The sequence below is a fragment of the Clupea harengus genome, chromosome 3, assembly GCF_900700415.2.
Source record: "Clupea harengus chromosome 3, Ch_v2.0.2, whole genome shotgun sequence".
NCBI lineage: Eukaryota > Metazoa > Chordata > Actinopteri > Clupeiformes > Clupeidae > Clupea > Clupea harengus.
In genome coordinates this window covers 23,203,333-23,224,948 of record NC_045154.1, presented here as the reverse complement: position 1 = coordinate 23,224,948, position 21,616 = coordinate 23,203,333, and the positions used below count along the sequence as shown (strand labels likewise).

Here is a 21,616-nt window from a genome sequence, read left to right as displayed (position 1 = left end):
TATATATTCGAATATTAATCACAGAAGTAACATTGACATGTAGAATAAGGAAAACTAGCTGCATTGCGTCACTCACTGATGCACAACAACACTCTGGCACGCTCCAATATTAATTAGCTACAGGCAAACCGTTCATTACATTACACTTAGCTTTCAGACTTTTACATGCCACACACACCTTTACCTCGGAATGACAGCCAGCAACGTTACTTTCTGAAGTAATTTGGGTTACCGCTAGGCATTCGGTTGGGTTTGACTGTCGGTGTTGCTGATTGGCGGCTCGCTGGAATGCCCCTGCTCGTGCTAGTTGCATATGCTGACGTTGTTTATCACAAGGAGGTACTTGAATGGACCAATGACCGACGCAGCTTTAGATTTGCCAGGACTTGTTCTATTCCAGCCTTCACTACTATCCGGGTCCACGTGTCTGCTATGGTAGGGATGTAATAGTGCACGTACTACGCATGAAAGCAAATATTTCCTCTTGTTTGATAGGTTTAAAATCATTGTAGAAACAATCACACTAGAAAATGTATCTGGTCAGAATAGCATTTTTAACCAGTTATATGGGGGTCCTTGTAACGTTAGCTAGCATTGGCTGACGTTAGCACCATTCAAGTCTGTGATACTGAAGGTGCTTTGCCATTAACTACATTTTCTTCGCTGTTGTTGAGTCTCTTTCACAGTTAGAAAACAATGTAATATAAGTATACGTTAACGTTGCCATTCACATATATTGAAACGACAAGACATGTAACGTTGATTGTGATAACGTATGATGCGTTACATGCGGAGACATGTGAGCTAGCTAGCTAAGTAACTCGTGGAAAGCTAGCCGGCTAGCTAGAGACATCAGTGAGAGCTCAGTTAGTTTTTGTTTATCGTTGCTTATACTATGCTACTAACAGTCTCCTTGTTTGTTCATCTGGCAGATGTAAACTATTTCAGACAGTCAACATGTCGGGCTTAGGGATCACATCTGGTGGAATACCTACGCTTTCCTCCTGGGGCCCACTAAATGTACAGCCTCGGACACATAATGTTAGTACTTCAAAAGTATGCAAGAAGTTTAAGAGGAAGGCCACAAAACGAAAGTCTAAAGATAAGCCAGACGACAGCCGTGAAGCTCATGGACCAACCAGCTCTGCAAAGAAACGGAAAGTCTGTGAGATTCAAGGAGATAAGATAGAAGTCAGTGCACATGCTGTCGGGCCAGGTGACGCTGTCTCGTTTGTTTCCAGTAAAAGCACAGGTGTCCAACTGTACACGGTTGATCACTTGCAGCCCGGTGTTGAGAAGAGGGTTCTTCCACTCAATGAATATTGGGAGTTGGACAGTGGTTTTGCCTCGGAGGCCAGCCCATCCTCCAGTGGCCGATGCTCACCCTGCGTTGGCAGCTGCCGTGTCAAAGTTGTGGCCTTGGACTGTGAGATGGTGGGCACTGGTCCTGAGGGTCATTGCAGTGAGCTGGCACGCTGCAGTGTGTTGAACTATGATGGTGATGTGCTATATGACCAGTACATTCAACCAAGCCAACCTGTCACAAACTACCGCACTCGCTGGAGTGGCATCAGGAAGCAGCACCTTAAGAATGCAGTTCCCTTTGAAAAGGCCAGGGCTGAGGTAAGTTTTTTTTTTTTTTTTTTTTAAAGTTTTGTTTTGTTGTGTGTTTGTGTATATGTGGGAAGGTGTATGCTATTCCTTGAAATTTCACAGTATTAACATGCTCGCTATCTGTGCACCTTTTTTTGTCCTTAGATCATAACCCTCATTAAGGATAAGGTGGTGATTGGTCATGCTCTTCACAATGACTTTAAGGTCTTGGGGTTCTCTCATCCACGGCATATGATAAGGGATACTTTGTCATCTCGAGCACTTCTACAGAAATGCGGCTTGCCCTACAAAGCTGGTTCTTCTCTTAAGACTCTAACACAAACACTCCTCAATAGAAATATTCAGGTGAGGTCTCGACTGTATAGCACTAAACTGGCAAGCCCCTCATCAGTTCACCAGTTTAATTTTAGTGGCAGTTGAATAACTGAATTGCATCACAAATTTCACTAATTCATGAGCGTATTTGTTACAGCAGTGTGATATGACAATTAGGAGGTTTGTCTCAGATGTATCAGCTAAATCCATCTAGTAACAAACAAGAACACTTGCCTTGCCATACTTAGTTTCACAGCACATTTCATGGCATTTCATTCAAGATAAAGCATTTGCATCAAACCTGTTGGTTAAGGGTCGACCCCCCCCCCCCCTCAGTAGCATTTCTGTGATCTGTGTTTTCTCAGATTGGGAAGGCAGGGCACTGCTCGGTGGAAGACGCCGGGGCTGCGCTCGATCTCTACAAGTTGGTGGAGGAGCAGTGGGAGCAGGATGCTGAGAAGGAGTCGGGGCACCCCAAGCCCGACCCCGTCCCTTCACTCAGCCACTACATGTTGGACCAGTACTGGCCAGAGCATATGGACTGTAGCCAGTGAGCTGGCAGAGAGGTCTGATGATGCTGTATTACTGTGTACAGGAGGAGCACATGACAAACAGGGGTGTGTGCTCCACTGCCAGTATCCTCTGAAATTGATGTTGCAGATGATGAGGGCTGTAGCCAGGTGGTAATTGTGAGTGTTGTTTTTGGACACTTACACAAAATGAATTAAACGCCAGTAGAACTTTCGTAACTTTCCATCGAGTTGCAGAGCACAACTTCTCAGCTGTATGCATTTCTGAGCCCATTCACATATGGTGAAAGAGTTTCAAGTTGCACAAGATGTGTCCTCATTACTTAATTAACTAAAAAAATTGATGCCTTAACCACATGAACTGTCAGACTGTGTCATCGGCATGCCTCAGTAACGTTTTGAAAGAAGATGGGTCATTATATAAAACTAATTAAATATGTAAAGCATCAAAGACTTGTCACCTTCACATACCAAAACATTTGCAGTTACGTGCACACTGTTTATTAAATCCATGAACTAATGTGGTTATTATTCAGTGTTACATTTGTGGTGGAATAAACACTGCAATTATGATAATGATGGTGTCTGCTACTTAATGTTAACTTAAACATTTGTTAATGTTCTATTTAAGACATGGTATGTTGTGGTAAAATCATATAGGATTATTTATGAATAAAAGTATTTTACAATATTGTTCATTGTGTAAAAAATCATTTGGCTTAACTGCAATAGAAACTACAAAATGAATAAGCATATATATATTTAAAGGCAGTCAGTCATCTCTTCATACTCTAGTCTATCTAGGAAATGGAACTTGTAAGACTTTCAGTCAGATAGTCACACTAATGGCCTGAAACTGGACTGCCTTTACATTGCGGCTAGTGAGTAATTCCCTTAAAATCTCTCATTACAGTAATGTTTATTATGTTGTTACAGTTTTTTTTACCTGTTTGTGGAAGGGAGGGAACAGACTGACTTTCCCTGCAAAATCAGAAACTGAATGCAAAATTCTGTCTTAAATGCATCTGACTCCTTATAACACAAATGGCAGCATTTGCTCTATGTTCCAATATCTCATTCAAGCATGTTAGATGCAACAAGCAGTCCTTACTGAGTTGATGCAGCTTTCTTTGTAAATCATGCTGGTTCTGCAATTATTTGCAGTTTCCAGTAGCCAACATAGTTGGTCTGATGTTGTGGTTTTACTTGACATGGTGGTTGAATCCATTTCAATGTTCTTTTGATGCACCATATTTGTAGCATTTTGAAAATAGAGTGTGTTAGCATTGTTTAACAGTGAGAAATGACTTGGTTATTATATGTTATGAAGATTTCACCATATCATAATCCAGAAGACTAAGGCACAAGTTTTTGACTAATTGATCGTAAATATTAAATGCACATATAATATGTCTATCCATAGTACTAAAACGTTTCTTAAGTTTACTTATGGGTTCAAGAAATTAATTTGGCCATATGTCTATACACAAGGTCTTTGTGTTCATGTTGTGGAGAAATTCTTTACTAGTCCACCGATAGCCTACTCAACTGTTGGATCAGGCCTGGCATTAGCTGAGACAAGGTGCCCTGTGTGAGGAGAGGAAGAAATGCACTCGTGCAAGAGCCACACCACAGCCCCTGATTGTTACTCCTGCTTTTAAATCCTTCTGCCTGTATAGATTAATGTGGAGTTAGATGAGGAAATAAAATGATTATGAATACAGTTAACACTGGGTCCAAAAATGAAATGAACTTGAACCAGTACTCTCATTGAAGCTTTTGCCAGAATTGCATGACTCTGATTCCATACATATCACCAATGGTAGGCCAATAAATATCAATTTGTGTGACCAGTATCCCACACACAGACAACGGAGGCTCAAACTTACTGTTTAGACCTAGTAATATCCCGGTACACTAACATATTGTTACACTAACATATAACAAATCAGAGAATCACGTGTGCTATATGTTGTGGTTTTATTAAAGTAACACTATGCAACAATTTGACACTTTTTGAGGTATGGTTTTATAGGCAACCAGTTTTGGTACCATCCTCAAATTCATTTTGATAGCATATGGTCATGTGAAGGACAGATAAACACCTGTGTCTTCCCCACTAGCCATCCAAGATACGCCCTATGTAGTTCTGTGTAACGGGCTTTGGATCTCCAAAGGCCCCACCCCAGATGATGTCTCATCTGCCGGACCTGACCTCATCCCATGGCTCGTTGCGACACTGGGCAATGATTGCGTTGGTAACAGTTATAGAATTGGATTATGGACCATGATTTGGTGTCTTGACCACTAGGGAGGTTTAGCTGCAGGAGCACAGTGCCTAGCATTGTGTTGCCAATCCTACTGCTTTGGTTGCACAGACCCCGTCATTGAGAGACTAAAGTCTGATTTAAAAGATTACTCCTGGCTCACTACCCACTGCTTGAGTAAAAAAACGTGTGGGGGTGACGTCAGCAGTTCAGTAGTCTTGTATGTGGGAAAGTGGGCAGAGGTAAAAGTAACAACATCCTGAGCTTCTGCATATGGATTCTTTACCACCATACCCAAACCTTCACCACTGTATTTTATCACACTAATACACAATGTCCCCCCAAAGCTTCACCTTTAATTAATTCATACTGAAAGACTGCGAGCTGAGTAAAACCTATGATATGATTTTGACCAATTTACCGTCATAATGAGGTTGTGTCTAACACATAATATGCTACAAGTCAGGCCCTGCAGCTCAGCAATTGATTTATGTAAAATTGTTCTTATAATTCCTCCATTTGAAGCTCACCTGGGATCTGTCATCATATTAATTAGACCATTCCATGTACTCTGGAGGTCCAACCTGTGCTTAAAATCATGATGTCAATCATTTTTTTTTTCATTTTATTGACTGACAATATTTTAGTATGTTTCCAGTAATAATCCAGAATTGGGGAGACCTTGTGATTTGCTATTTAGCAAATCATTCATGTCTATAAAAAGAACCTCTGAAAAAAAAAGTCTAAATGCGTGACTTCACATGTGAAAGGGCGAACAGCTGTCTAAACTAACAAATCACGTTGCAGTTCAGGGAGGGCAACAATAGCTACTTTTCTTACTTTGCTTAAGAAGTTTTGGAATTCAGTCAAGACGCTCATGGTAAACCACACTGCCACAGACACACACATACACACATACACACACACCCTTGAATCAACTCTTGCCTTTGTAGAGTTCTCTGCCACACCTCTTCCCTTAAACCTGGTCTCTGATTGGCCATGGGCTGATGGGTTGTCTTCTTTTCCTCTATGTCCCTCTGTTTGTATGCTGATTATCGAAAAATCAGCTCTGCATAATCTCATATGACGTCACTAATCCTGCCAGGGGTAACACTACAAATCATTCAATCGCCTGCTTCGCTGTTCACAGGATCTGAGGACCAACTGCAGCACCCCTGTCTTTACTCAGGTGAGTCTTTGGCATTTTTCCCCCCCCGAGGACACAGTTTTCTGGAATATTCTGTGTGGGTATTGCAAGAGCCAGCTGTTTTTCTTTCAGAGAGTTTAAATGTAGTGTTCTTTTTTGGATGAAAAGAAAATTGAAATTTCAATTATTGATGCTTTTTCGTGTTTGTGTTTCTGTATCTCTGGAATGGGGGATTCAGTGTGGACTGTAGATAATTGCATAGCCTGAAACTTCTAGTAATTTAAACATTTCCTTACTGGCAATATCTGCAATGTCTTTCTGATAGCTCAAACAAGAGTCAGAGATAATGAGATCAGAGATCGGGTTATTATTGCACTGTGGTAAGTGTGGGATGATGCAAGAATGGAGGAACCTCCAACCTTCCAACCTTCCAACCTTCAGTTGTGAAGGCTGTGAAGGAATTAAAAAAAATACACATACACCAGCTGAATGGTTTGTGTTTGCTAAATCTGAGTTTATCATCTGTAGTTGAATATGTCTTTGAAAGCCTACTGACCAGTAACTGTTTAGTTGTTTGTAAAGACTGAACACAATGTGATCTTGTTGGAGATGCATGAGACTGTATGTCAAGGGAGAAAACAAAGAACGATCAAAGTTTCTCCCAGAGGAATAAGTAGTGTAGAGGGAGCAACAGGAACTGCATGGTTCTCATGTGGTCAAAGCTTTTCAACAAAATCCTCTATTCACAGTGAAGTCAACAGTATTCTGAAGATCTGAAGACATGGCTGTTGTTGTGAGTAAATCCACATCTAAATAATCTGTATAATGCCATTATATAATGTGGTGTGCATGATTGAAACTATACCAAGAGAGAAGGTAGAAAGCATTTAATTCCAGGGGAAAGTCAATTCCCTTCACTTAATCTTGGTTTTATTTATTTCAATCAATCAATCAATTTGTTTATTTGATCAAGAGGGACAGTGTACATTCATGAACATTAAAATGTAAATGCACCCAATTATAGCCAAAAGGCTAGTTTCTATTGGCAGTCCCCCTGCCAGAGTGAAAAAGGCTATACAACCTAAAAAAAGGCATTTATATGTCTGCTTCAAGTACATTTTTTTTGTTCATGATGTTCCTTGTGTGGACATGGTGTAATGTTTGATCCTCTCGTTGTAATGGCATCCTAAATCATGTGGTTTCCCCTTAGGTCACCATGTCATAGCTGTACCTTAGATTTAAAAAAAACCTGATTTTCCTAACGTGAACCAGGGGTCTGAGGACATGTACAGAGCACACGGCTGTTCTTAAGAGAACGATACCGTTGCTAGCATTAGCCACTAATCTCTAATCTTAGACAAAGGTTTACCAGGCTTTTCTGCATTCATGTGAGGCAGATTATGAAACCCTCACACTGGGCTCTATTGATCCGAGTCTCCCCTCAAGGTACCAGCGCTGGGCTCATGCCCAGGATTAAGCAGCTAATTGTGTGTCTTGAGCGTTTTTGGGTTGTGAGAGGCTTTCTCTGTGATGTGATTGTGTCCCCCCCCCCACACACACTCTTTCTCGTGTCCAGAGTGGAACGTATCGTATGGTGTCAGAGGAGGAGCAGGCTCTCCGTGCAAAACTTGAGCACCTGACAGTCAAGGACCATGGGCCTGTGTTCGGGCCTTGTGCCAAGCTGCCTGACCACACCATGCAGAAGGTATAACGTTATGATCTCTCACTGTCAAAAACCACAGTGCACTGATAATTGTTGATGTTTACAGTGTTGGATTTGTTAGTGTTTTTATGCCAGTTTTGCTTTTCATAACCATAAAGCTTTTTTTGAACATATTTTAACATAATTTATCTCACTTTTTGGTGTTTGGTGTGTTTTGTTTATTTCGTTCATTTTAAGTTCGGTAGCGATCAAGTCAAATCAAGTTATTACTTTGATACATGACTTATTATTATGATAGATTCTCACTACGTTTGTTCTTTCCAGGCAAAGGATGAGCTAGATGAGACAGAAGAGAAAAGGGTGTCTGCTGTGAAGGAACTGAGGGGCATCATCAAAGATAAGGGGGGAGAGGACCTGGGCAAGGGTGTTGTCGATACCTTTGGGGAGAAGCCTGATGGTGTGCTGCTGAGGTTCATCCGTGCCAGGAAATATGACGTGAACAGAGCCTATGAACTCATGAAGGGTGAGACCATCACTAACCTACAGTAGACTCAGACATTATGCACATAGATACAAGAGAAGATAGTAGACGTTCTAAGTACATTTCAGTCCAGTTACAACTTAACTTCAGATCATCAAATACCTGTAAATGTAGTTTTATAACTAGTTATTTTAATAATAGTGTTTTGATAATACTGGTCATGTTTATCAAATATTGATAGCGATGTTGCTGTGTTTTTGTGTCGGCAGGCTACGTGCGCTTCAGACGCGACTACCCTGAGCTGTTTGAGAACCTAACCCCTGAGGCTGTGAGGAGCACCATTGAGGCTGGCTACCCTGGCATCCTCCCCAACAGAGACAAGTACGGCCGCGTGGTGCTGCTCTTCAACATTGAGAACTGGGACTATGAAGAGATCACCTTCGACGAGGTACGTGTATCATAAACATATACCTTATGTTTTTTATATATATATATACTCACGTATATCCATCCACAAAACTGAAAATGTGAATCGTTGTGTTTGCACTCTAGATCCTGAGGGCCTACTGTGTGATCCTGGAGAAACTCCTGGAGAACGAGGAGACTCAGATCAATGGTTTCTGCATTATTGAGAACTTCAAGGGCTTCACTATGCAGCAGGCTTCAGGCATCAAACCCACTGAGCTGAAGAAAATGGTGGACATGTTACAGGTAATGCTACCATTGTAAATTACAAATGATGACAAATATGTGATCAGGCTATGTAATAGTCTGGGATATGTGTATAGTTACAGAAAGTCACAACATACTTTTACCAACCACCCTCATCAGATAAACAACTACAAACAAATATTGTAGAAATGTAGTGAAACAAAATAACTCATCTCACTGAATATGCAAAATACATATCTTTATAAAATGATCAGATCATGAATTTAACAATGTTATGTCTTTTCTGAGTATATCAGTATATGGGCGTAACACATTTTTTGCACTCCAGTTCCAGTTATTTTTATTTTTCTGAGTGCCCTTTATCTCTATGTGGTTCTAAACACCTTTTTTTCTATTTGTGTATTACTTAAGACCTTTCCCGTCCTTAACAATACAGTGTTGTGGGAACATCTGTTTTGCTCTTGTTTGGTAGGACTCCTTCCCAGCCCGTTTCAAGGCAGTGCACTTCATCCACCAGCCATGGTACTTCACCACCACTTACAATGTGGTCAAGCCCCTGATGAAGGGCAAACTGCTGGAGAGGGTAGGTCGAGCCATCTGATAAGAGCAGAATTCATTTAACACGTTTGATCCTCAACATCAGGCCAATATCAAAAATCACAGCAGTGATCGATCAACTGCTTCACCCGCCGGAACCTGTTGATATGTGTCCAACAGTTATGGTTCACTGACCATGCACCTAAAACACTTAGCTAATGAAACAGCTTGTTGGAAGAGAAATAATCTAGAATCATCTACCTGGAAAGACAGCATAATTTAATGATGGATGAAGGTGTGATGAAAGTAGATTATGGGCTATTCTTCCAGATTACGAAGGGACTGTGTTATTCATTTTCTAAAAAGCATATGGGCCTATGCACAATTTGAACCTTCCCTGACTGCAGTTCCGCTTTGTCTCCCTCAGGTGTTTGTTCATGGTGATGAGCTAGAAAACTATTACAAGGAATTTGATGCTGATATTCTCCCTTCTGAGTTTGACGGTAAAGGCTCCAAGTACGACGGCAAGGCGACAGCGGCTAAGCTATTTGACTGAACATGACCAATGGGACCACACACATACAGACCCCAGGGGAGAATTGTAATAATGGTATTCATTTTAACAAAATTGTAGGTTAACGTGAACTGTGTAAAAACAAATACATTGATAGCCTGAGTGCAACGGAATGAAGCACGTGGGAGCCACAAGAGAGAAAACTTTGGCCAACGTGCTCCCTCTCTTCAACTTAAGCCACTCAGTGCCTTACAAATCTGCTGTTCTTATTTACAAGCTGGCTCACTGCTGAGCACAAAGTCATCTGGAACCTGACTGCCACTGTGTTTAGTGGGTTTACTTTGGACAATTTAAAACATAACCCAAATCTAATTTGATTATCCATGTGTTAGAACTTTACAAAGGACTGAGGAAGATGGCTTTCCCTATGACGCTCCTGTTTCCCTAAGTGGCTTTCCCTTTACGTAAACAAAATCAGACATGTCCCTGATGTGAATTGCTTCCCATTAGTATCTCCAAGGTTCCAATGCTTTTTGTCCTGACAGTGATGTCCTCAAGACCAACACGTATCTATTCGTTTGTTTTGTTTTGTTTTTATTTGACTCCAATGGGAAATGTGTGTTCACAGAGAGTATAACCCTCTGCAGATACCCAAAATGTCATAAACATGCCACTACACAACTATGTGTACAATAAACTGTATATAAAGATGACTGCCTACATGATTGCTTAAAAAAAGACAAATACAAGTGAATTGATTTGGTGGAAAAAGAAAAACACAATCTAACAAGGTGCAAGTTGATTTTTAGTGTACCCGAGCAGCAAAACTGGAGTAAATGTCATTATATAATCCTTTTGAATTCAAATGGAATTTGGGATATTTTAATCCACGTTGTTTTGCTAATAGAGCTCGATCCTGTTATGACGGAATAAGCTGTCTCCAAAGAATCAACAACCATATCGCGTATGTGAAGTTGTTGAGATCTAAAAAAAAGGTTTTTGAAATTACATTCTTTTTTGTAAAAAAGAAAACAAGAAAATTATACAAGAAAATAATTTATTGAAGAACACAGTTATATCTCCCAATCTTGGCATAATACATTCACACCACTTTCTCCATCAACATTTCTTAGCTACGGGGGTTAACATCATCAAGACAGGATAAAACATGACAACGCAAACATAATCTGCAAAAGATAAGGCTCAATAATGGTAATTATAATAAGAATAACAGTTGATACTTTGTTGTAATGCATTTTAATTGGTCACTGACACTGAATACCCACTGGAACAATACACCAATGACACAATGCACAGTCTCAAATTGCCTTGATTCAGCTGTTGCCAAGTTACTGGTCCATTCACTTCCTGGCAAGTTGCATAATGCCACAAGGCATTAAACACAATGCTTGAAGGGTTGTTTTTTCCACCACATACCATAAAACCAAAGACAAAGCAAGGTCCTTCCAACACATTTATGTAGTAACCTTACTAAAGACACAGGTAGCAGTCCATGTTATACTAGAGATCGTATCCTCCATGTTTGTGTATTGAGTTTCAACACAAAAACAAGTTGAAGGTCAACGACACCAATACACTTTCATACTTGGCTGTTCCACATAGACCTCCCTCCATCTTCAAATGCTTCTTACTAGGCTTCTAATAATACTTTTAATAATGCTTTCAAAAACACATTTACTCCCTAAATGTCCCATTTCGACCAAACATATACAACGACAAAATGTATATCCCCACATACTATAAGCTGCTTTTTGAAAATGTTATATGGAAGCAATGCAAATGCATTGCACATCCTTGAAATCAATGGGCAAACACCCATGTTCAAATCTGAATGGTAGAGAAGGACACAACAACGTCTTGCACTATGCCTGGAAAATACCCCCCATTTCTGATTACTCATCCTATTGGTCAAGGTAACATTTACTTGAGAAATGTAAAAGCAGTGTCGTAAAGTATATGCTTATCATTGTCCATTCGTAAAATCAACTTTGTGGAGTGAGATTAGATTCTAGAGCCCAGACTAAAAGCATTTGGTTTGACTGCAGTGAAACAGCAGAGGGAGCCCCTGTTACACAGAGCAGCAGGTTGAATCCTGGTGCACAGGAGAGACAGTAAGGCAACTTTAGGACTCATAGGGGGACAAGTCACGCGAGTAAAAGACAGGCATCTCTACCAAAGCGACAAGGTTCTGACTAAAGTTTCGGTAGTTTGCAGTACAAGCAGTTCAGGCTTAAGTACATATGGTAATGTTCCTTAAAATGCAAAAGAAGATGGACCATTAAAGTCAAGGTTCTTTGACGTTACTGTGGAAATGTAACGTGGTTTACAGTATGTATGTATAGTGCTACTCCCTAGTTATTGTAAGAACAGTAAACATCTCACTTAAAAACAAACAAACAGTGAAGCACAAAACAAAATCAAGAATTAAGATGACTACAACCATTCTTATCAAAGGCTGTATTTGGTAGGAAATACATTTGAACAGCTGAAGTAAAAACATCTTTTCAAATAAGGTAAGAACCTCCATTATAAACACTCTAGCTAGAACCTCTATTATAAACACTGTAGAACCTCCATTATAAACACTCTAGAACCTCCATTATAAACACTCTAGAAACCTCTATTATAAACACTCCGTAGCAAGTTCTCCCCCTCTCTATGTGCCCACAGGAGCCAAGGCTGATAAAAATATGAACAGCTTGTGGGTCTTTCTATTCATGTGTGTTCAATGCACACATTATAGGAGGAACAGTCCAGATAACTCAATGTGCCAATGTGCCGTATTCCTCTAGATCTCCAACTGGCCCTATAGACATGAGAAGCCCAACTGTAAATAAATTGCTGCATGTGAGGATTACCCCTTTTGTTCAACAGTGACTCTATAGACTGCAGTACTGTGTTGTTCAGGAAGGTTGGGCTGTTGGTAACTGGACAGCGAAAGTGTGTGTGTGTGTGTTGTGTAGGAGGGTGGCAGAGTTAGGCCTTCAATTTGGTCTTTGTGCTCCTGGATGGGGTCGCTGGGCAAGCTGCCTGGCAGGCGGGCCGTTTCCTCTCCCACTGGCAGATGGCGTTGGCGTAGCTGATGATCACCTTGTCCATCCAGGTGAGGGGCTGGGGGAAGAGCACGGCACCCTCGAAGAAGCCCAGGTGACCCCCGTGGAGCGTCAAGGCAAACATCACATTGGGCTTTTTTTCTGTGGAGGGCACACAGAGAGGGAGCAGTAGGTCCTTTTTAAATAAGTTGAGATCAGGCGATCGTACTAATCAATAAACGACTTTAAAAACGTATTACTGTCATGGCCTAACGGCTCTCAACAAGTTGGCTCTATTGCCAAGTCATGAAAATGGTTCAATAGATCCATTTGAATTGGACTGCCTTTTAATGTCAATCATTGTTTATTAAATTGCATTTAGGAGCCATGAAAAATGAATACAGCACATCAATACAACACTCTGTAGCAGAGATAGCGTGACGATTTCGAGGAACATGGCTTGATTTCAGGTCACACCCTTGCATTTCCTCAAGGCCATCGCCCCTTTCTCTTTCAGACACCCAAAACCTCCCAAACCTCTCGGCCTCTCCTCCCTGATCTCAATGTCACGCCAGATCTCTGCCCAGCAAGCTGAGAAGCCAACCAACCCTGATACCTGTCACTCAGGTGAGTCCGCTAGAAATGCAAGACATCACCTGTCTGTCCAGCCACCGCTGCTCTGAGTCAGGACTGACAGGAGTGACCGTAGCCCCACCAGCCTAAACATGACCGGTATCCGCTAAATCGCTAAATCATCACCATCGTCATCACAGCAGCTTCTGCCTGTTTGGGAAAGTAGGCCAGTAGTGGAGTGAACCTGACTGATGGCTAATTCCTGTCCCCAGATGGAGTCCCGGCCAACGCTGAGCAGAGCTAGGCTGGGCATGGCTGGTAGGGAGGGGGGCGGGCAGGCAGACAGACCTGTACACACAGACAGCTGGTGTGGTGTGGTGAAGCTCGGGGCTGAGTCACTTCTCGTGACCCCCCCCCCCCCCCCCCCCAGAGCAGACAGGGCAGATGGTGCTCTCCTGTGCCTCCAAACAAACTAATGAGCCACACAGTGGCACCAGCTCATTCATCGACACAAACAACAAACAACCACCACAGGGCTGCTCCGTCGCGACTCCCGTTTCAAGCCTGGGCGAGGTCACATGTAACGTGGGACGAGGCCCCTGCAACGCAACCCACACAGCCGCCTGCATCCGAGCCAGGAGAGGACCGGCGTAGCGGCTCTGAGCTGGGCGGGAGATGTACGAAAGGTGGAGGCTGAATGTAAGAACAGGATGATAAGCGGCCGCTCTGACCCTCCGGGGCCATGGTGGAGCAGGAAGCAGAGCCAAGACATCCTATAAATAAATCCCGCAGGCGAGGGATCGCATAGCCCTGAAAAATTCAGCACGGCTGTCTGAGCCACGGCAGGCCAGAGAAAGAAAGAGAGAGAGAGAGAGAGAGAGCTGAGGCCATTAGCACAACGAGTGCACGCACGTGATGGTACGCACAGGAGACAGATGTCTGAATGAGATGTGCCCATACAATGCTGCCAATACAATCAGCTGTTAAACCTACTCCACTCCAAATAAATTACCACTAATGCATCAGAGGTGCTGCTGCTGCTTCTACAGTCCAGCTGAATTAAATGGAACTCAGTATCTGGCCAAGAGTGAAAAAAACACATTGGAGATGACCAAGCAAAATGAAAAACACTAACAACACATAGAAAGTAGAGAGTGAATGCCTAAGGGTAAATGTTGAGATGGACAACTTGAGGAAGCCCATTTTCTCTAAAACTTTCTTTGTAAGTATTACAATAGCACATTACGGCAACTCTTCTGTGTTCCTCTGTCAGTCACTCTCTTCTGATTACTTTGTTAGTTACAGGGCCGGTCCTTCTTACAGGCGACATAGGCGGTTGCCTAGGGCGCCCCAAAAACTGCGCCCAGCAAAAAAAAAAAAAAGAAGATTTCTCATTATTTTTTTAGTTTTTGTGTTTTTCAGCGAAGATTACACTGACAAGTGCTATAGGCGGAAAATGTGCGTGGGGGGAGGGGGCGTGGCAGTGGCGGTTAGTGATCCACCCTGATAATTTCACATATTTAAGTGTTATAGGCAGAATATGTGTGCGGGGGGAGGGGGCGTGGCGGCGGTGGTTACAAACAGGAAAAAAAAGGGCACGGGACTGTAAAATGTTTTGGGAATCACTGTGTTACGCCACTGACTAGGGCCCGTCATAATAGCCTACACCTGGGCCCATGGTAACTACGTTACGCCACTGTGTAGAACTGTTAAGAAGCTTGGATTTTTTTTCGGGGGGGGGGGGGGGGCACCAGGAGTGAAACTTGCCTGGGGCGCCAAATGTGGTAGGGCCGGCCCCCTGGTTAGTTACTATATCCTGCTATAAGTTACTGTGTTTTTTGCATGTGTGTTATCTGTGACCAGAGTGTGACCAGAGACCAAGACCTACATGTTTGGCCACATCTAAACCACAGACTGTTTTCTTATACAAAACCATCTGAATCTGATCTGAGACAAGAAGTGTGTTATCTGTCTCTTCCCCTCTGCTAACATATGTCAAGTACATATACTGTGTGTACAAAGCACAAAAACTCTCTTCCCCTCTGCTAACATATGTAAAGTACATATACTGTGTGTACAAAGCACAAAAACACTGACCAAATCTATAGTCTGAACACAAACAAACCTATATTTAGTCCAAAATTCATATGTGAAAATATCCAGTAGACACTTAAACTTAAAGATGAAATGAGCCAATGCTATGACGACACGCACATACTGCACATAATTGTGGAGCACCCATATAGCAGTACATATATCTAAGGATATTAGGAACAAAACAGTATTGCAGTAAAATGTCATGTACAGAAACGTTCACAAAAAAGCAGTAAATACCTGCAAGTGCCCGAGGTATTGTTAGTAGGGACTGGTGGACGAGGGGGTCGTCTGATGAGTTGACTAGGAGTAGTGGGACATTGACCTGTTAAAAAAGGTTAGTATGATTATTATTTCTGCTTATATTTATTACTGTGTTATGCATATTATTTTCTTAATATCTTAATGCCACTGTTTTCACTGGTTTTAATATTCCATGTCATGTTGAAATATGTTAAGAGTATTTAAAACAAAAAAAAGCTTTCATACGTACATTATGAATATAATGGACACAGCTCTCCTTTTCATAATATTCTTTCAGGGTGTCATGTCCATGGAACTTTCTGGAATGTGGAAACAGAGAATGTCACGTTAACCTCTTCAAATAGCTATTGCAGTACTCAGATAGCAGCTGGGTCTAGATCCAATCTGGCCAGTTCGGTTCTAGTTCCAGATCAGGGCCAAAATGGGCCCAGAGCCCACTGCTATCATGGCAATGGCCACACGCTCCCACAGGCTTCAAATGGGTCATATTGGATCTCTGAGGATCATTACATGACTACTTGGCATGTGAGCCAACACAAACCACAAATAGATGCAAAACCATTCACAAAGACTCACTAATTTCCTAGAAGACAGTTGAAGTTGAACTGTAAAAATCCAGTTGTTTATACCTCAATAGTCTATATAGTCTTATAGTCTACAGTTTGTGTTATGCAAAAAAACAACAATGCTTCTCGACCAATACTAGAGACAGGGTTAACCAACATTCCTGCATATCGAAATGCAGTAAAAACACCTGAAGCAAAGAACATAAACTGGATAAACAGGAATACTGGTAAAACTTATCCACTGTTCATTCAGAATGACATATTTTCTGTTGGTATAGAAACATTTAGCACATGTAACATTTTTACTTCACTTTAACATTTCTGCTTCACATTTCTGAATCAAGATAATGAAAATAGATGCTCTGAGACAAAAACAGTAATCAACTGCTTTAAAACTGTAATCAGCAGGTGGAATTACCTGACCCCGGAACCTACGACAAACATAAGCATCCCTACCTACCAATCATTTTCTGACATCACTTACAGCTTCTCAAAGGCCTAGATTAAGTTCCATTTCCTTCTATGGCAGTCACAACTGCACAGCGTATATGAGGAATGCTTTACCTCATAATACTGTCATCTATCTGCATGAGAGAAGTGGCTGTGTAGAGACGGCTCAAGTCTGCATCTTTCATTTTGCTTGAATTCATTCCAAAGAGGCTGCCCCTGAAAAGATCAAATCCTGTCAAAAACTAAATAATCTGAGTTTCCCGTTTTCAGCAAGATTCTATAAATGACATGATAATTACACTACAAAGACTAGTTGTTACGCGTTTACAATGCAGTTGCGGCAGAGAAAACAGCCGTGCGGCCATCTTCAGCACAAAACAGAAGCATTCAAAATGTGAGCTCTATATCTCAGCTGAAACAACATAGTTCCAGGAGAGCAAAAATAATTTTACCGCAGCTTGCTGTTAATGATGCACGTGTTACTTTAAGTCTGAAGGGACTGTGGTGATAATGTGTACAGTTAGTGTTGGGCATGTAGTAATAAAACAGCCTATACGTATTATATTACAATACGCAACATGTAGCCACCAAGGCAAGCCCAAGTCAGAGTCTTGTCTTGAGTCTTGAGGCATTTCTGTACCTGTGGGATAAGATGATCCTTTTCATGTTGTCGGCCATTAAGAAGTTGTAGAGCCTCCTGCACCGATCCCATTGAAGGAAAGTCTCCTGCGCCCTGGACAGAGAACCCACAAATGGATTCAGTACCACTGTTATGCTAAACGCTGTATTGAAGTCAAACCCTGATGTTTCTCACCTTAACGCACTGTAGCCCTGGCAGACACTGACACAGCACAGCACCCTCTCCTGATTGGTCCCGCTCTCTCCAAGAAACTTGCAGACAATATTCCCTCCCAGGCTGAAGCCAACCACGATGAACTGCGTTTGGGGGAAAGCCTTCTTCATGTAGCCCACCATAGCAGCAAACTCCCACGTACAACCTGCGACATGTTGACAAGATTTTAAAAATCATCAGCTTATCATGCAACCATCGCCCAACTTACTTTTCCATTTAATTTTCACAGTTCCCGAAGTGTCTCCAAATCCCTTTACATCTCAACTCCCGAATGCCTTAAAACGCAGTTCTAAAACTTGACATTGAATGACCAACTAATCTTATATATCTTATATATATATATATATATATATTCTTATATCCATGTTCAATGAGAGCCATACACTCTAACCCTTACCATATGTAAACATGCGGGGTGAGGTGAGCTCAATGTTCGGCAGGGCCCCCAGGTGATTAAGGACAGCACATCTGTAGCCTTGGCTCTGGGAACAGCCCACAAAGGTGCGGATGTAGTGCTTCTCGCTGTGGTTGCCAATCCCTGGGCATATCACCATGGTAATGTCATCTGTAAACAAAGGTAATGCAAGTCATAGCAGTGTTGAGGAGCTCACCAGGAAGATGGACTTTTGGGGCATTTGATGAATACAAAAAAATCCTCTCTAAAATCACAGGCTTGATTAAGTTGACTTGATAAAGGAAGAAAGGCCGAATGGCACAGCATTCATCTGGACCTGCAAGCCTCCAAAATTATATAATTATAATAATAATAATACACAACATTAAAAAAAGAAAAACAGAAAAAGGAGTGACTATATCTGTAATGTCTGTATTGATAATGTTATAAAGCAATCCATTGGAATAAATATTCAGACTGAAACAAAATTTCAAAGAATTTTTTTTTATGTCCAAATAAGTGTGGACACAACATCGATAAAAGCATTTATCATGGACTGACTTTAAACAAGTTTGGTAATGCCACAAGTCACTTACCTCCTGTAATATGGTCAGCAAAAGGCTCGAAGAGATCAAAGGTGGCTGTTGCTCCATCTTGCATGGGAAGGTACTTCCGATGCCCACACGGATGTGGGGAGCCAACGCGTCCCATCTTTCCATACAAGGCCGTTTGGAAATGTCCACTTTTTCCCCATAGTAATGGTGGAATATACCTGTAAAACAAGGCCATTTTGTTTACATTTGTGTTGAATTAAGTCCAATGCACTGCAGTTAGTGCTAACAAAACTGCTGCTTGTGGTTCATCTCATAATGCTGAAAAAGTATATCTGTATGGAACAGAAAATGTTTAAGGTAGATTAAAGAAAACTTAAATCTGCTAAAATAGAACAACCCCAAAAGAGGAATGAGTGCCAAAATGCTTTTAGATTTGTATCTGAAGTTGTGCTTGTGTGGATATCTTTAAGCATCTGTCAGCAGACTCACTCTTTGGTGAGGATGGGGCAGGACTTCAGGATGTAGTGGTTGAGAGGTGTGTCTTGGAAGGTGATATCAGGTGGTGCTGTGGGACTTTTCAGATTCAAGTAGCGAACAATGATATACAGCACTGTTGCCACTGCTGCCAACTTCATGCCATCAACCATGGCTGGCATCTCGGGCGTGATGGTGTACGCATCTCCTTCGGTGTGGGAACTCATGGTGTTATATGATCCCTGGGAAATGGGCACAGGAATCATCACATTTCATGTGTCTACTCCACAAAAAGTTCAATAAAATTGGGGAGTTGAAGGAATAGGATTTCCCACCTGACGGGTCCTATTGCCAGTTGAAAACCTTGGTCACTGCCTCCAAGCGGTCTCAATACCACTGGTCACTGATGAAATCATAAAGCAGTTATCAAAAGCACAGTTACAGTTGGCAAGCTTGCTTATGGTCATACAGTTTATCAGAAACTGTCAACGCACTGCAAACGGTAGTGATAGCAAGATAAAGAGACCAAACCAAAATATATGCGAGATCAAATGTGATGTAGCCTACTAATAGCAGATTTAACACCTGTAAACGTACGTATGAGTAACTGTAAAATGTCTCACTTGCAACGGACTACCGCCGTGTATGATAACTGGTTAACCTGGCTAAAATTGATATTCTGGCATCCACGCAACAGCATCACCAACGACAACACACATCATACATGGCACAGGAATGAAACTTGCGTCGTATCAACATACCATGTCACACCACAAGACGTTCTCGAAAATCTCCTCGTGAAGTACTTCATCCATCAGTATCGTGTCAATAAAACGTTTTTCAGTTCGTCAGTCATGTACATCGCATCCACCCCGTAATTCAGCCACGCACAAAACAAAACATTGAAGATTGAGCTCGTCCAGCTGGGAGAGCTCATTTACATGTGCCTCTGCCATTGGGCGAGAGCCAGTTATGCGTCACACGAGTCACATAAACACAGCCGTTGTGGGTTGCCTTGAAAGTATTGCAGGTAGGCAGGCCTACCCTCGGTTGAAACAGCAAAACAGGCTAGTGTCCTATATAAAATTGGTTAGGGCCGTAGCTCTGACGATGTTGCGAGTTCTCTGGATTTAGCCCACAGTTGGTTGTCAAAATGACTTTTCTAGTTTGCTTGAGCGCCACTAATAGGATTCTCAGCTTTTTTCCTATCTGATTTTCCCCATGTAAGCCTTGTGTCGAAGGCTCAATATCATGCAATTTCATTCTTAGCCATGACCTAAGTGTTTAGTATTACAGTCCCCGTTGATTGTAGGCCTGTATGATTCAAGACTGCAACCATTTTTACCACCACTGCAACAATTAAAAAAAAAAAAAAGACAGTGAGGGTCATTTTAAACCAATGCTCCAGAATAGTATCATCGTGTGTGTCTGATGGTATTTGCAATCATAACAAAAGCGGAAAGGATTATATGAAAGCCATCCCTGCTGAAAAACAAACAACAGAAACCATCATAGAAATTCTAATGGTTTTCAGCACAAATTCTACAAAGTATATTAGGTTTTATCACAGTATTGGTCTTTCAGTTTGTTCTGGGAAATCCGCATAGTCTCGTATGATGGTTGTGTTGTATCTTGGGGTTTATGTGATGTAGTTTCTGGTATTGTGAGCAGATTCTTGTTTTAGTTTCCTTTCGGTGTCAACAAGTTTCTCCCCTTAACCCTATTCTGAATTTGCATCACTATCCCACTCCCACTTCCTTCTCTAACCAGGGATCATATCCAATCTCAACCCTTACCCTAGCCCAGGTTTATTCTTCTTGTTCGTCTTCCCCCACCTCTAACCCTGGATAGTCTTTGGCATGCCATAGTGTTAACTCTGACTGGAGCAGACGGTGGGGGACTGGTTAAATACAGGAATGCATGTGGTGTTGAGAGATCTGGCCATTTGGTGAGATCCCTGATTACTAGCACAAGGAATTTAACACCATGTCTGAATGAGTGAATGAATGAATGAACAGAACCACTATAATCTATACAACTGTTGCATCAGTTAAATATCACCAGGCTAGTGTGTTTTTGAGCAAATTCCATTAAGACTGAATGGTTTGTTTAGGTATCCATTACATATTTGTATTGGTTTCCATTGGAAATGGTTTCATTATATCCACTTGGTATGAAACACCACATTACACCGCACACATATTACCAATAGAGACCATTACAGTGTGCATTAAAACATACACTTTAACTGTTATTGCCGTTAACATCTTCTCTCATTCTCAGACTGACCATTGGGAGGAGCTATTCACCTAAAATCAGTTATGCAGTAACATCAAATTCCATTAGTCTCCCTCCTCTTTCTTTCCTTCTGATGTCTCAGTTTTCAGACACAGCAGAGATCAGAAATACTTGTCAAATAAATCACTATCTGATAAACACCGTCCTAGGAAGTGACTGAGAACTCTTGATTATCTAAGAAGGTCATTGCATGAAAGTACACGAAACATACAGGATAGTACATGTAATGGCCATTAGTAATATCTTTTTTTGCATTATTCAAACCACTGCTATAAATAAATCTGTGGAGAATTCCAGCCGGAT

General features: G+C 41.6%; 3 protein-coding genes across 4 annotated transcripts; 2 read left to right on the top strand and 1 right to left on the bottom strand.

Annotated features, from left to right (window-relative positions):
• The first annotated feature begins 330 nt into the window (after nucleotides 1-330).
• Nucleotides 331-3,155, top strand: isg20 (interferon stimulated exonuclease gene). Of its 2 annotated transcripts, none has more exons than XM_012814234.2 (4): nucleotides 331-435; nucleotides 933-1,623; nucleotides 1,759-1,959; nucleotides 2,295-3,155. In XM_012814234.2, exons 2-4 carry the CDS (start codon nucleotides 958-960, stop codon nucleotides 2,481-2,483), a joined length of 1,056 nt encoding a protein of 351 aa, XP_012669688.1. In that variant the 5' UTR covers nucleotides 331-435; nucleotides 933-957; the 3' UTR covers nucleotides 2,484-3,155. The 2 variants fall into 2 exon arrangements, with proteins under 2 accessions (XP_012669688.1, XP_031420932.1); XM_031565072.2 differs by lacking the exon at nucleotides 331-435 and adding an exon at nucleotides 496-634.
• Nucleotides 3,156-5,847: 2,692 nt separating this feature from the next.
• rlbp1b (retinaldehyde binding protein 1b) lies at nucleotides 5,848-10,450 on the top strand. The gene is made up of 8 exons (XM_012842478.2): nucleotides 5,848-5,915; nucleotides 6,623-6,666; nucleotides 7,450-7,578; nucleotides 7,861-8,059; nucleotides 8,287-8,465; nucleotides 8,570-8,728; nucleotides 9,162-9,272; nucleotides 9,654-10,450. Exons 2-8 carry the CDS (start codon nucleotides 6,655-6,657, stop codon nucleotides 9,780-9,782), a joined length of 918 nt encoding a protein of 305 aa, XP_012697932.1. The 5' UTR covers nucleotides 5,848-5,915; nucleotides 6,623-6,654; the 3' UTR covers nucleotides 9,783-10,450.
• Nucleotides 10,451-10,780: 330 nt separating this feature from the next.
• On the bottom strand, nucleotides 10,781-21,073 carry abhd2b (abhydrolase domain containing 2, acylglycerol lipase b). The gene is made up of 11 exons (XM_012842405.3): nucleotides 19,777-21,073; nucleotides 19,351-19,418; nucleotides 19,031-19,257; nucleotides 18,584-18,759; nucleotides 17,991-18,158; nucleotides 17,555-17,738; nucleotides 17,381-17,473; nucleotides 16,855-16,956; nucleotides 15,954-16,023; nucleotides 15,701-15,785; nucleotides 10,781-12,955 (listed from the first exon to the last, which is right to left on the bottom strand). The coding sequence occupies exons 3-11, from the start codon at nucleotides 19,240-19,242 to the stop codon at nucleotides 12,738-12,740; spliced, it is 1,308 nt and encodes a 435-aa protein (XP_012697859.1). The 5' UTR covers nucleotides 19,243-19,257; nucleotides 19,351-19,418; nucleotides 19,777-21,073; the 3' UTR covers nucleotides 10,781-12,737.
• Between the last annotated feature and the right edge of the window lie 543 nt (nucleotides 21,074-21,616).

Excerpts from the sequence above, each read along its gene's own strand:
- abhd2b (XM_012842405.3), bottom strand. The coding sequence starts at position 19,242 with ATGAGTTCCCACACCGAAGGAGATGCGTACACCATCACGCCCGAGATG. Across the intron at positions 18,159-18,583 it reads TGCTGACCATATTACAGGAG|ATGACATTACCATGGTGATA; the intron begins GTAAGTGACTTG and ends CTTTGTTTACAG. Across the intron at positions 16,024-16,854 it reads ATAGATGACAGTATTATGAG|AAAGTTCCATGGACATGACA; the intron begins GTAAAGCATTCC and ends TCCACATTCCAG.
- isg20 (XM_012814234.2), top strand. The coding sequence starts at position 958 with ATGTCGGGCTTAGGGATCACATCTGGTGGAATACCTACGCTTTCCTCC. Across the intron at positions 1,624-1,758 it reads TTGAAAAGGCCAGGGCTGAG|ATCATAACCCTCATTAAGGA; the intron begins GTAAGTTTTTTT and ends TTTTGTCCTTAG. Across the intron at positions 1,960-2,294 it reads TCCTCAATAGAAATATTCAG|ATTGGGAAGGCAGGGCACTG; the intron begins GTGAGGTCTCGA and ends GTGTTTTCTCAG.
- rlbp1b (XM_012842478.2), top strand. Across the intron at positions 8,729-9,161 it reads AAATGGTGGACATGTTACAG|GACTCCTTCCCAGCCCGTTT; the intron begins GTAATGCTACCA and ends CTTGTTTGGTAG. Across the intron at positions 9,273-9,653 it reads AGGGCAAACTGCTGGAGAGG|GTGTTTGTTCATGGTGATGA; the intron begins GTAGGTCGAGCC and ends TGTCTCCCTCAG.